The 14,791-nt window shown below is 48.1% G+C and overlaps 1 protein-coding gene across 2 annotated transcripts in view; it reads left to right on the forward strand.

Annotated features, from left to right (window-relative positions):
- The first annotated feature begins 5,054 nt into the window (after window positions 1-5,054).
- Window positions 5,055-14,791, forward strand: part of NRBP2 (nuclear receptor binding protein 2) — a 132,058-nt gene continuing 122,321 nt past the window's right edge. For both annotated transcript variants that reach the window (XM_029592258.1, XM_029592257.1), the window contains exon 1: window positions 5,055-5,315. In XM_029592258.1, the coding sequence (XP_029448118.1) occupies window positions 5,205-5,315 (111 nt within the window). In that variant the 5' untranslated portion in view covers window positions 5,055-5,204. The remainder of the gene's footprint in view (window positions 5,316-14,791) is intronic.

Below are 14,791 nucleotides of genomic sequence, written 5' to 3' on the forward strand. Positions count from 1 at the left end.
GCTCCTAGTGAGGTCTTTTGTGCAGGCCTCTCCTTTATTCAACCACTGGTGGGATGGATGCCTCGGTGGCCTTTGGGCCTCTCTCTTCTTTCTTTAGCTGCTGGTGAGATGGGGTCCGCCGGCGGGCGGGCTGGCTGGTCCTCTTCCTCACTTCTGCCGCCACCTCCTGGGCGTGCCGCCCTGTGCAGTTGTATGGTTTGCACACCCAGTAGCACCGGGCCTGCCACTCCTGCCTCCTGCTGGAGAAGAGTGCTCAGAAAACCAATGGCATGGTGACCTGGGAACCAGCTCTGGATCTGAAAGTGAATCTGCATACTGAGCACTTCCTATTAATGACCAGAGCTTTGTCTGAAAGATGTCTTCCACTGAAATAGATAAAGGGCGACCCTGTTGTAGAAGGAGTTAGGAGTTCCCCGTATTTTATTGGGAATTTTCCAGCAATGGGAGGTTTCAGAAGCATAGTGGTCACTTAAGAGGTCTAACAGGAACAAAAAAACATGAGCACATTACACCAATCCTCATCTCACTACATTGGCTCCCAATAAAATACCGAATAGACTACAAAGTACAATCCTGCATAAACTAATCATAGGACATCAAAACAACTGGCTAAGCAAATCCATCGAAATCCACGCTCCAAAACGGAACCTACGCTCAATGAATAAAGGCCTCCTCAAAATCCCTCACGCCAGAACCACACGACTGAACACAACCCGTGAGAGAGCCATATCCATCGCCAGCCCCACACTATGGAACTCAATACCAATCGAAATAAGAACTCAACCAAACATCAAAACCTTCAAAAAAGAGCTGAAAACCTGGCTGTTCACCAGAACCTACTCAAACTCACTCAATCAACCACAATCCCAGACACCCACGCAACCCAACACCAAGAAGAAAGCGCCATCTCTCGATCAACAAAATGACTTATACCATTGGAATACCTAAGACAATGTGCAACTGACCTCACATCATATATATAGCAACCTCTTAAATATACCTTGAACCTTTAAACCCCTGTTGTTACTGACCCAGGGGCGGATTGGCCTATCGGGGGATCGGGCATCCCCCGGTGAGCCGGTCGCTCTAGTCACGTGGTCTGCCGAGCACAGCCGTGACAGAGCCGCGCTCAGCAGACCATGTGGCATCTCCCGCTGACGACCGGCGAATCCCTGGGCCGGTCGTCAGCGGGAATCCGCCTATGTACTGACCTAACCGTATAACTCATCAAACCTATGCACCTTCCTTTCTACCTCACTTATTAACCCCATTCTACCCCTTAGTAGAACATTTTGTATGTAATAACTAAAACACAAATCCCGAAACTATAATCCGACTGCAAGACAATCTGCTGTGATGACATCTATCTAACCTTTTTTTCACGATTACTGTAAACCGTGAAGGAACTTTCTGCAGAGGGTTTTTAATGTTTGAACCACTTCGACGTTTAGTAAAGAGCTCTCTTTGTTTTGGATCTCGGGTCTCTGGCCTGACCCTGCCCCACCCTCACGGCGCTAAGCCAGGCGCTGCGCCGAATAGTTCAGGGCTCAGCAGTTTCTGAAGGTGAGCACAGGGTGGTTGGGGGGGTGGGGCCGGGGGGCAGTTTGCATTTGGGAAAAGAGAAAGTTCTGGATGCTAGCAAGGGAGCTGCTTATGGAAGCCTAAAGGTCTTTGGGGCGATGGAGGAAGTTTAGCCTTCCCTTTCCCTCCCTCCGCTCCTAAAGTCAGTGATTGTTATACGTTGGAAGAACAGTAAGGTAATGTCATGGGAATGCAGTTCTGCTGCCTGGGATCTGTATCAGCTTGGACCAGGCTTTTATGTTTATTTTTTTTTTTCTGCAGGATGATGTTTTGTGTTTTTTTTTTAAGGGAAACACAGAGTGTTATGTAACGAGCATGTTTGCTTCTTGTTGTCTCTATGGTTTGTTTCCTTTCTTCTCGCTTCTCTTTCCCCTATTACATGGTTGAAAAGATTTACACCGTGGGATTCGTATCTCTGTGCACTCAGCGTAAGCCACATGCAAGGATCAAGGGGGCTGCAGAGTTTTGTAGTCTCCTATTCTACAAGGGAGATTAAAGATCCATCTGAGCAGAAGAACTTGCTTGTACGGCACGGAGGGTCTGACGGTCATAGAAACATCGAAATGACGCAGAAAAGGACCGAATGAGCCTCCCAGCCTGCCCAGCAAGCTTATGCCAGTATCTGCCGCACTGTGCAGGTTCCCCCCAGGCTTATCAGCTTCCCAGACCGTAAAGGTCAGGGTCCTCAGACGCTGTTTGAATCCAATTTCCCTTAACTGTTGCCGGAGACAATAGAACTAGTAAAATACCAGGCAGAAAACTACAAGTGCTAAATCTGTTATAAAAATTAAAGAGAGGGCAGGGAATCTACTATTTGCCTTTCAAGCCTTAAATATTTGTTACAGCAGGTGACATATGCCAGCATGCAGACTGTGGTCCTCACAGATGGACCCATACAGCACACTGTTAACCCTCTATTGGATGCGCGTTTTCGACGCGCTAGCGTTACCCCTTATTCAATAAGGGGCCGAAAACGCGCATCCAACCCCCCCGAACCTAATAGCGCCCGCAACATGCAAATGCATGTTGCGGGCGCTATTAGTTATTCCCGCGCGATTCAGAAAACAAAATGTGCAGCCAAGCCGCACATTTTGCTTTCAGAAACTAGCGCCTACCCAAAGGTAGGCGCTAATTTCTTCGGGCACCAGGAAAGTGCACAGAAAAGCAGTAAAAACTGGAGATATTAAGTCGGAGGTCCCGAAGGGTAAAAAAAAGTAAAAAAAAATAAAAAAAAATTTGAAGTCGGCCCGCGGCTGTTGGGTTGAAAACTGGACGCTCAATTTTGCCGGCGTCCGGTTTCCGAGCCCGTGGCTCCGGTCCAAAAGGAGGCGCTAGGGACGCGCTAGTGTCCCTAGCGCCTCCTTTTACCTGTTTTTACCACCGGGCCTAATTTGAATAGTGAATCGTGCGGACAGGAGAGTGGCCTGTGCGATCTCCCGCGGACTTTACTGTATCGGCCCGAGAGTGATTTGTTATATGTTCCTTCTCATACAGATTTTCAACTTCAAAAGACAAGAAACAGCATTCTTCAGTACAGCACCAACTCTTGTGGAATGATCTTCCAGGACAGATTCAGCTCCAGAAATACCCCTCACTCCCCCACAGCTAAGGATCCTTTGTGCTTATCCCAGGCTTTACCCCTCACTCACCCCACAGCTAAGGATCCTCTGTGCTTATCCCAGGCTTTACCTCTCACTCCCCCACAGCTAAGGATCCTCTGTGCTTATCCCAGGCTTTACCCCTCACTCACCCCACAGCTAAGGATGCTCTGTGCTTATCCCAGGCTTTACCTCTCACTCCCCCACAGCTAAGGATCCTCTGTGCTTATCCCAGGCTTTACCCCTCACTCACCCCACAGCTAAGGATGCTCTGTGCTTATCCCAGGCTTTACCTCTCACTCCCCCACAGCTAAGGATCCTCTGTGCTTATCCCAAGCTTTACCCCTCACTCCCCCACAGCTAAGGATCCTCTGTGCTTATCCCAGGCTTTACCCCTCACTCCCCCACAGCTAAGGATCCTCTGTGCTTATCCCAGGCTTTACCCCTCACTCCCCCAGAGCTAAGGATCCTCTGTGCTTATCCCAGGCTTTACCCCTCACTCCCCCAGAGCTAAGGATCCTCTGTGCTTATCCCAGGCTTTACCCCTCACTCCCCCACAGCTAAGGATCCTCTGTGCTTATCCCAGGCTTTACCCCTCACTCCCCCAGAGCTAAGGATCCTCTGTGCTTATCCCAGGCTTTACCCCTCACTCCCCCACAGCTAAGGATCCTCTGTGCTTATCCCAGGCTTTACCCCTCACTCCCCCAGAGCTAAGGATCCTCTGTGCTTATCCCAGGCTTTACCCCTCACTCCCCCACAGCTAAGGATCCTCTGTGCTTATCCCAGGCTTTACCCCTCACTCCCCCAGAGCTAAGGATCCTCTGTGCTTATCCCAGGCTTTACCCCTCACTCCCCCACAGCTAAGGATCCTCTGTGCTTATCCCAGGCTTTACCCCTCACTCCCCCACAGCTAAGGATCCTCTGTGCTTATCCCAGGCTTTACCTCTCACTCCCCCACAGCTAAGGATCCTCTGTGCTTATCCCAGGCTTTACCCCTCACTCCCCCACAGCTAAGGATCCTCTGTGCTTATCCCAGGCTTTACCCCTCACTCCCCCACAGCTAAGGATCCTCTGTGCTTATCCCAGGCTTTACCCCTCACTCCCTCACAGCTAAGGATCCTCTGTGCTTATCCCAGGCTTTACCCCTCACTCCCTCACAGCTAAGGATCCTCTGTGCTTATCCCAGGCTTTACCCCTCACTCCCTCACAGCTAAGGATCCTCTGTGCTTATCCCAGGCTTTACCTCTCACTCCCTCACAGCTAAGGATCCTCTGTGCTTATCCCAGGCTTTACCCCTCACTCCCCCACAGCTAAGGATCCTCTGTGCTTATCCCAGGCTTTACCCCTCATTCCCCCACAGCTAAGGATCCTCTGTGCTTATCCCAGGCTTTACCCCTCACTCCCTCACAGCTAAGGATCCTCTGTGCTTATCCCAGGCTTTACTGAATTCTGTTCCATTCTTTTGTATTTATTTAAAAGTCTGTAGCCTACTACTATCTAGCTTTGTAGCTGCGGTACATCTTGTTTTTCTCTCCACTTTCTCTTCCACCAGCCTTTCTCTGAAGAAATGCTTTCTCATGTTTCTCCTGGGTCTTACCCCTTTTAGGCTCCTTTCAGGGTTCACTGGTGGGACAGTCTGTGAGTGTGACGCTGCAGGGGGAGGCAGTGTGGGACGGCGTTGTGTCGGGCGAGGAGGGGGGGGGTGTGGCAGCACGTGACCCTGTTACTTTCGAGCCATTGTGTAGATTACTTTGGCAACGCGTGTCAAACTGTCCTGCCGATGAATGCATGACCCGTGCCTGTGGCATGCATGCTGGCCCTCGGGGTCATGACCCGGGGAGGGTGGGGTCCGGCTGCAGGGAGGGAGGGAGGAGCCGCAGCAGCAGCCGTGTGAGCCTTATCTGGAGCTGCAGGCAGCGCTGGCACTGCCCTGGCCCTGCAGCCCGCAGTGAGGCTGCCTTGCTTCCTTGCACACTGACTGCTCTTTCTTTGGGTGTTGTCTTGTGTTTTCCTGTTCGGTGCCCGATGTCGTCTTCGGAGAAGGGTGGGAGCAGGTCCAAGGAGGAGGAGAGCGAGGATGAGTGCGAGGTGCTGGAGGAGAGCCCCTGCGGGCGCTGGCAGAAGCGCAAGGAGCAGGTAAGAGACTCCCCGGAGCCGTCACCGGGAGGGATCTCCCAAGCCTTCCCCGCTCTCTCTTGTTCCTTTTCCCGGACACAGATGCCCAGGCACTTGCACGCTTTCGGCAGCATCAGGTGGCCCTTCTCAGTCTGCTTTGCAGCTGGGCTGTGCTGGGTTTCGCTGCTCTGCCTCACCCATGTAGCCAGATATTTACCCTTTTTGTTTTTTTCCATGGCATCGCCCCAAACTGATCTTAGCTCTTTAAAAGTCAGGGCTCATTACATATTTTTTTTCTAACTGTAAGTGAATTGGGGTGCTGCCGTGCTGATCATCATCAGAGGGACTCCTGCTCTAGCCTCTCTGATTGTGGTGGTCTGCGAGTAGAGAGCACATTTTGGCCCATAAGAGACTTCAAAACAGGGCAGGAGTCAGCAGAAGACTGCAGCAGGAGGTCAGCCATCCCAGACAAGAGGATTGTGCTTGCAAACTCTGTTTTCTAATGCCTTTTGGCTATCTCCACAGATACATTATATACTGCAAACAATACCTATGAATGGGTACCAAATACCATAAAAATATTGCTTACAACACATATTATAACTGATTCAGTAAAAATTGTTTCCATAAGCACAGAACAATAGACTTAGAAAATAGCCACTGCTATTAATTGCATCAGTAGCATGGGATCTTCTTAGTGTTTGGGTGCTTGCCAGGTTCTTGTGGCCTGGTTTGGCCTCTGTTGGAAACAGGATGCTGGGCTTGGTGGGCCCTTGGTCTGACCCAGCATGGCATGTTCTTATGCTCTTATGAAAATGCTGGGTGAGGGAAGCACATTAGGTGGGACAGAGCCCCAGAGATATACACTGGATGGAGGGGGGAAGAGGGGTTGCCTGGGGGGGAAGGGGAGTGCATCGGATAGGAATGTTGCCAGGGAAATGCACGGGACTAGACGAAGCCCCAGAGAAATGCATAGCACAGGGTGGGACGCTAGGAATAGAGGCTATTCTTCAGTGGAAACACGTCCCCCAGGTACTGCCTCGAGGACTCTACCTAGCCTACTGGTTACTGCCCCAGTGACATTATAAACTGGGGATTAGAACCCAGACTCCCAGTGTCCGTCCCCAAGAATGTTACTCTTGGCTTTTCGCCTTCTGAGCCTCGTAGCCTTACCTCTTGTTCTAGAATTTCCTTTTATGCTGAGAGAGGTTTTTCCGCCAATCAGCAGGCTGAATTAGCTATTACATGGGGGTGATGTCACCCGCTGTCACTGAATAGTTTCTCTCTCCAAGGGGCCGATGCAATATAAAACGCGGAAAGCCAGCGCTGCCGAAAAGTCAGCGCCCGCTTTCCTAATGTGCGCATGGCGCCCGCAAGGGGGGGAGGGCGCCATGCAATACCCAAATTAGGGGGTCACGCTAGCTTAAACTCGGCATCCGTTTTCATTACTGGCAGACGGCCGGTTATGAAAACTGTCTCTAAGTTTACTGGCGTTGGTCTTCATATCTCGGCGGTCTGCCAAGTTTGGTTTTTTTTTTTACTTAAGAAAAATACAGAAAAGTACTGTATCGGCCTGATTGAAAGAAATAGCCTTACCTCGCAGCATTTTGGGCCAAATGAAGAAATCTACAATGGTGAGCGGTTTTAAAAGCTGTGTCTGTGGCAAAATAATGACCCTCATGGATGGGCACACACCGTGTTACTGATGCCTCAGGCCAAATCATGATTAGAAGAACTTCTATGCCTGTGGATAAATGTCCTATAGCTCACAGTGTTTGAGAGTGATTGATATCGAGGAGCTGCATAAACCTTGCTGGAGTCACAGCAGGTCCTTGTCCCGCAGTGTAGCATCAACTGCCTCACCAGGAAAAGAGTTGAGCGGGAACTCCTCTAAAACTCCCCCGTCTGCTCAGGCCCTAGCCATGGGGTCAAGTTCTACCGGTCACCCTGTGTCAAAGAAAAAGTGGCATCATTCATTGGAGTTATCGCAGTCTGCAACGAAAAAGCATAAGCACACGAAGCATGGCGCATTGGCACTGGTGCCATCAAAGTGGCCATTATTGGTGTCGTCAGCTCAAAAACCATCAACATTCCCGATATATATCAACTTGTACCATTCATCCTACTCCGATGCACTTGATGCACTGTGTATTAATGCGCCCAACACATGCTGCACTACGGTGCTTGATGCACAACGCATCAATGCACCCGACACATGATGTACTGATGCACCCAACATATGATGCTCCAATGCACGTGATGCACGATGTACCAATACACTTGATGCACTCAATGTTTATTGCTCCAACACCTGTACCATGAGCGGCCCATTCCTCCTTGGTGCATCTTGAGGCCTCTGTTATGGTGCACAGTGCAAAGATGTATGGCCCAGTCCCAATGCAACCCACACTTCCATTGACTCAACACCATCATACAGCTCTGAATTCCTTGATGCGTCTCACTAAAGATGTGTCAAAGCTCCCCAAGTCATCCAATATATACAAATATTCTACCCCATCAAGGTTATCAATGCATCAACTTCAGCTTTCATTTTATCAGGCTGCTTTGCCAATTCACCTGTGCACAGTCCACCCTAGATCTGCAGCTGAAGGAGTCAGATTACCTCTGCCCCCTCCAATAACCAGGGTGCTCACTGCACCTAAACTTGTGGTGGAAAGGCTTTGCCTGAAGTCTGCAGACCCAGTGTGTTCCATAGTCCTGCTTATCTCTAACAAGGCATCTATGCCAGGCCAGAGGACACACTAGTCACGTGACCATGTCGCAGATTGATGAGGAATTACTTTGCCTCTGACCAAGGAGATGGATGGAACATTCCAGCCTTTCCTTTCTACTATCACTATGGTGATTCTGCAGACAGAAGTCCCGATTTTGCCAATAGGATGAACTAATCATCAGAATCCATGATTAGGGGGTTTTCATCATACCACTCAATTTCAGCAGAGTCCAATCGGTTAAAAGTGTTAGACCAGGCACCTCCACCTCAGAGTCAACCGGATGCAGCTCCCAGTTTTCCCTCTTCATCATTGGAGTCCCAGATAAGTGAACTCATGCCCTTAGGCTCAGACAAAGACTCTACTGGCATATCTTCTGATTCATTTCAGGATCTTCTGGACCATACCTCACCCCCAGAGGATCTCTCTTATTCAAAGTTTGTGGGAAAAGATGGGAACAACACTGGGTGTTCATGTCCATAAAGGCAAAGACCCTGAAATTAAGTTCTTGGTCTTCTCCAGATTCTGGATATTCCTGCCGAACCAGTGGCCCTTCCAGTTCTCAATGTCCTCAGTGTGCTTCAAATGAGAATGTGGAAAACTCACATTTCAGGCCTCCTATGGCTATGAAGCTGGGCCTCAAATATAGAGTCCAACAATCGCTGAGATTTGGCATCTTTCAACTACTTTATCAATCTATACTGGTTGAGTCTGCTATGAAAAAGGGGAAAGACCACAAGCTTTTAGACAACATTAGCAAAAAGATTTTGCAAAGCTCTATGCTATCCTCTCACATATCTATCCACCAATTCTACATGGTGCAGTATATCCATGATTGCATTCAGAAGCTGGAGTCTTCTCTGCAGCCTACTGACGAAGGCAACTACAATCTCCAACCACTTCTGGATGTGGAAGAGGGCATCTACCATCTCCTCCATTCTGTCTATGAATCTTTTGATTCTATTTCATGTACTTCCTCAGTCTCCATTGGAGCTCAACACATGGCATGGCTTTGGGCAAGCAGCATCTGCAAAGATGTTCATGAAAAACTCATGGACCTCCCATGCTTGGGAGACAATCTCTTTGGCGAGAAGCTCATGAAGTCAGACATGCAGATAAAGGATCAGAATGTGGCAGTACAACCTCTCTCAATGGCCTCTGAGCAGCTCTCTACATCAGGATGGCCCTTCTACACATACAAATGACCATACTTTCACAGGTGGCCCTACCAATCTTATCAACAGTACCGTCTGCCCCCCTTCCGGCCAGACCTTGACAAAGAGAATGCTGTCAGCCAACGACCACACAACAAGCCCACCCTTAACCAGGGCCTAGTTTTTGATCCATCTGAGCAATTCTATTCCCCTTTCTTCCAGTAGGGGGAAGAAATCAACACTTCCTGGAAGAGTGGCATCAGATCACCAAGGATCTCTGGATCCTATAGATTGTGCAATCTGGGTACTGGTTGCATTTCTCTCAGCCTTCATTCCTTCCACATTGTTCAACTGTTCATCCAAATCTATCTCATTTGCCACAGCTACATCTAGAAACCAGTCACTTCTCCAACAATAAGCGATATAGCTAATTCCTGCATCCCAACATTCATAGGGCTTCTATTCCTGATATTTCCTCATTCCAAAGAAATCAGGGAGATTCCAGCCTATTCCGGACTTGAGATGTCTGAATATACATATTCCAACAAAAATGTAAAATTAATTCCCTCAGCATTATTCTCCCTTACATTCAGAAGGACAAATCTAAATCTCAAGGATGCATTATGCCCACATACCCATTCACCTTTTGCATTGGCGCACCCTTCGCTTCCAAGTGGATTTCTCCCATTACTAGTACAAAGTACTCCCATTCAGACTGTCGCCAGCCCTGAGGATCTGCAGTGATTTGCGGTAGTAGCGGTGTATCTGCATTATCAGGGAATACAAGTCTTCCCATAGCTGGATAACTGGCTAATCACAGTGAACTCCTGAGAGAGAGAGTCCTCCACTCCCTACATTCAATGATTTGCATTCTGCAGTGCTTGGGATTGTTGATCAACTTCGAGAAGTCAAATCTAGAGCCCATTCAGCATTTCAGATTCATCGGTGCTTGGATCGACTTGCTGCAGGAATGAGCATTTCTGCCTTCTAACCAAGCACACACCATGATGTCGCTCCTCTGACAGCAAGTATCCTTTTCACATTCGATATTCAGAAGGCTCATTGTGATTTTAGGTCATATGGCAGAGGCAATCCATGTTGTCCCACTGACCACCTTCATATCCACTACCTCCAATGGGGTCTGCATATCCAGTGGGATCAACTGACCCAACCACTGTCATCTGTGGTGCAAATTTCAACTGCAGTGAAGTGAGAGTTACAATGGTGGCTGCACCCCCGAGTTCTCAAGGAAGTAGTCCTTCGTCACTCGATAACTCACCAAGTAGTAATAGTGACCAATGCCTCCACCAAGGGACAGGGTGTTCATTTTGGATCCTGCTAAAGATCTGGAATTGGGTGGAAAAGAATCCAGCTGCCTTGCTGGTTGCCTATCTGCTAGACATCTCCAACACGTGGAAGATTGACTCAGCTGAGTGTTTTGGCCACCCGATAGGGCTCTGCAGCAATCAATGGCTGACGAATTATTCAGCTTATGGGGTTTGCCATCACTGGACCTATTTGTATCACAACAGAACTCAAAACTAAATTAGTTTTGATAATTTCTGCCAAGTGATAACAGACTGGCTTAGGACACTTTCCTCTTCAACGGGAAACAGAGCTTCATGTATGTTTTTCCACCAATACTGCTGTTTGCCAAAATGGTGCAGAAAGTCCTTCAGGACCATACTCAGCTTATCCTCAGAGGCCCATTGTGACCCAAACAGATCTAATGTGTGTATCTCGTACAAGTTTCCAGCAGTTCTCCTATACATCTGGGAACAGATGCTGCATTAATGTTATGGTTATTGATGTTTGGGTGGATCCTTGGACACTATGGCAGCTGACCAAGCCCATGGGGGGCAGTTGCGTGAGGGACCACAACGTCAGGCTAGACTCTGGATACACAAACACAGATTTGAATCTTTTATTTAACAGTTTTGGAAACCATAGAGGTAGCAGTAGTGAGTAGTGGATGTTGAGCCCGGCTGGGCAGGTCTCCCACAGAACGCTGGAACAGCGAATCCTCTGCTAGGCTGTGCTGTAGTGGAAAGAGACTGAGAGTTATGAGTACACAATAAGAAGCATTCAGAGTCCCAGGTAGAATTAGGAGAAGCTCCAAGACAGGGAGAGCAGGCCCTCGAGATCAGGTACTCGAGGGTACTCGAGGTACTCGTGGAGCGAGTACTTGATCCCTTAGAGCAGAGAGACTCGGTTATATTGTACTCACATAGCAGTGACAGAGATTCCACTAGATGAGAGGTCTGGCACCGGAACAGAGGGCAGGCCCTCGAGGAGCGAGTACCTGGTTCCAGGGAAGCAGTACTGTGGAATAGATGGTAGTTGTACTCACAGATAGAAACTGTTAGTGAAATCTTCCAAGTAGGAAGGTTTGAAGATGCAGGCAGAGACTCAGGGAACATGGGCCCTCGAGGAGCGAGTACCAGTTTCCTGATAGCACCTGAAAGAAGAAGAAGAGGCCCTCGAGGAGCGGGTACCCCATTAGCAGCCCTGAAGGGTGTAAGAGTTCCAGATAGCATTGAAGTGCCAGAGCAGCTTCGGTACGGAGAGCGAATCTCATCCGTAGAGTTACCGTTGCTAACTCGATGAGCATGCAAATAATGTAGGCTTAAATATCCGAGCAGCGTGACGTCATATCAGGGGGATGCCCCTGATGTTCGCACCAACGTGGAAATAAAGATGAGGGCAATGTGCGCACGCACGTCCTAAGGTACCTTGGAGGAGCATGGTGGGAGGCAGCACCAAAGCCGGTCCGGGGACCCTGGAAAGGACGGCAAACAGTTCACCCGTGGGACTTCTGGAGGGTTGCACTGCGGAGATGAAGATAGCCTTTGTACCGTGAGGCGCCCTATACAGCCCGCCCTTGGCTGGTCGCGGACCACGACAATGGCACGCCAGGAAAGTGGGCATCAAGGAACCAAGGTATGGAGGCAGAGGCGAAGACAAAGGCATCAGGAAGGACATCGGACCTCAGGAGGTACAAAAGAAGAACATCAGGAACATGAAGACATCTGAAGACACGGACGAAGGATGTCAGGAACCTGAAGACATCTGGAGGCACGGATGAAGGGCATCAGGACCATGAAGACATCTGGAGGCACGGATGAAGGACATCAGGAACATGAAGATGAAGCCGTCAAAGCAGGAGAAGACCACGGAGGACCTGGACCGGTCAGAAGACACAGACAACTGTGGAATCCGATCTGAAGGCCAGGAGTGACTGAAGAGGAACCCCTTTTATAGGGCTGAAGTAGGAAGTTGTCATCAGGTGGAGCCCGGGGCATATCCAGCCGCAGGCCCTTTAAATGCAGTGAAGAGGCGCACGCTGGCGCCTAAGAGGAAGCAGGAAGAAGAGACAGGACCTTGGACAGTGGCAACCAGCCGCATGGAGGAAACAGTGCAGGGAGGAACCGGCAGGCTTCAGGACGGCCTCCTGCCATCCGTCCAAGACCCCAGCAATGACGTTGCAGCTCCCTGCCACGAAGGCAGGCCAGCGGCGGCTCCAGGCCGCCCAAGGAGCTGGAGGGCATCGGCAGCAGCAGCCCTAGGCCGCATTGGAGGTCAGCAGCATGGCGGTTCAGCCCGTGACTGCCGCGAGACGGGTCCAGCACTGGCGGCTGCTTGAAGAGATGAGAGGCCTGCTCGCGGAGAGTAGCTTCACGGGAAAGGAATGGAGAATAAAACAGAGAATATCATAATGCCTCTGTATCACTCCATGGTGTGACCTCATCTTGTGTTCATATATCATACACAAACAGAATGCTGGGGATTATTAGGAAAGGAATGGAGAATAAAACAGAGAATATCATAATGCCTCTGTATCACTCCATGGTGCATCCTCATCTTGTGTTCATATATCATACACAAACAGAATGCTGGGGATTATTAGGAAAGGAATGGAGAATAACACAGAGAATATCATAATGCCTCTGTATCACTCCATGGTGTGACCTCATCTTGTGTTCATATATCATACACAAACAGAATGCTGGGGATTATTAGGAAAGGAATGGAGAATAAAACAGAGAATATCATAATGCCTCTGTATCACTCCATGGTGTGACCTTATCTTGTGTTCATATATCATACACAAACAGAATGCTGGGGATTATTAGGAAAGGAATGGAGAATAAGACTGAGAATATCATAATGTCTCTGTATCACTCCATCGTGCATCCTCATCTTGTGTTCATATATCATACACAAACAGAATGCTGGGGATTATTAGGGAAGGAATGGAGAATAAAACAGAGAATATCATAATGCCTCTGTATCACTCCATGGTGTGACCTCATCTTGTGTTCATATATCATACACAAACAGAATGCTGGGGATTATTAGGAAAGGACTGGAGAATAAAACAGAGAATATCATAATGCCTCTGTATCACTCCATGGTGTGACCTCATCTTGTGTTCATATATCATACACAAACAGAATGCTGGGGATTATTAGGAAAGGAATGGAGAATAAAACAGAGAATATCATATTGCCTCTGTATCACTCCATGGTGTGACCTCATCTTGTGTTCATATATCTTACACAAACAGAATGCTGGGGATTATCAGGAAAGGAATGGAGAATAAAACAGAGAATATCATAATGCCTCTGTATCACTCCATGGTGTGACCTCGTCTTGTGTTCATATATCATACACAAACAGAATGCTGGGGATTATTAGGAAAGGAATGGAGAATAAAACAGAGAATATCATAATGTCTCTGTATCACTCCATGGTGCATCCTCATCTTGTGTTCATATATCATACACAAACAGAATGCTGGGGATTATTAGGAAAGGAATGGAGAATAAAACAGAGAATATCATAATGCCTCTGTATCACTCCATGGTGCATCCTCATCTTGTGTTCATGTATCATACACAAACAGAATGCTGGGGATTATTAGGAAAGGAATGGAGAATAAAACAGAGAATATCATAATGCCTCTGTATCACTCCATGGTGCATCCTCATCTTGTGTTCATATATCATACACAAACAGAATGCTGGGGATTATGAGGAAAGGAATGGAGAATAAAACAGAGAATATCATAATGTCTCTGTATCACTCCATGGTGTGACCTCATCTTGTGTTCATATATCATACACAAACAGAATGCTGGGGATTATTAGGAAAGGAATGGAGAATAAAACAGAGAATATCATAATGTCTCTGTATCACTCCATGGTGCATCCTCATCTTGTGTTCATATATCATACACACACAGAATGTTGGGAATTATTAGGGAAGGAATGGAGAATAACACAGAGAATATCATAATGCCTCTGTATCACTCCATGGTGCATCCTCATCTTGTGTTCATATATCATACACACACAGAATGTTGGGAATTATTAGGGAAGGAATGGAGAATAACACAGAGAATATCATAATGCCTCTGTATCACTCCATGGTGCATCCTCATCTTGTGTTCATATATCATACACAAACAGAATGCTGGGGATTATTAGGAAAGGAATGGAGAATAAAACAGAGAATATCATAATGCCTCTGTATCACTCCATGGTGCATCCTCATCTTGTGTTCATATATCATACACACACAGAATGCTGGGGATTATGAGGAAAGGAAT

Source organism: Rhinatrema bivittatum, chromosome 2 (assembly GCF_901001135.1).
Source record: "Rhinatrema bivittatum chromosome 2, aRhiBiv1.1, whole genome shotgun sequence".
NCBI lineage: Eukaryota > Metazoa > Chordata > Amphibia > Gymnophiona > Rhinatrematidae > Rhinatrema > Rhinatrema bivittatum.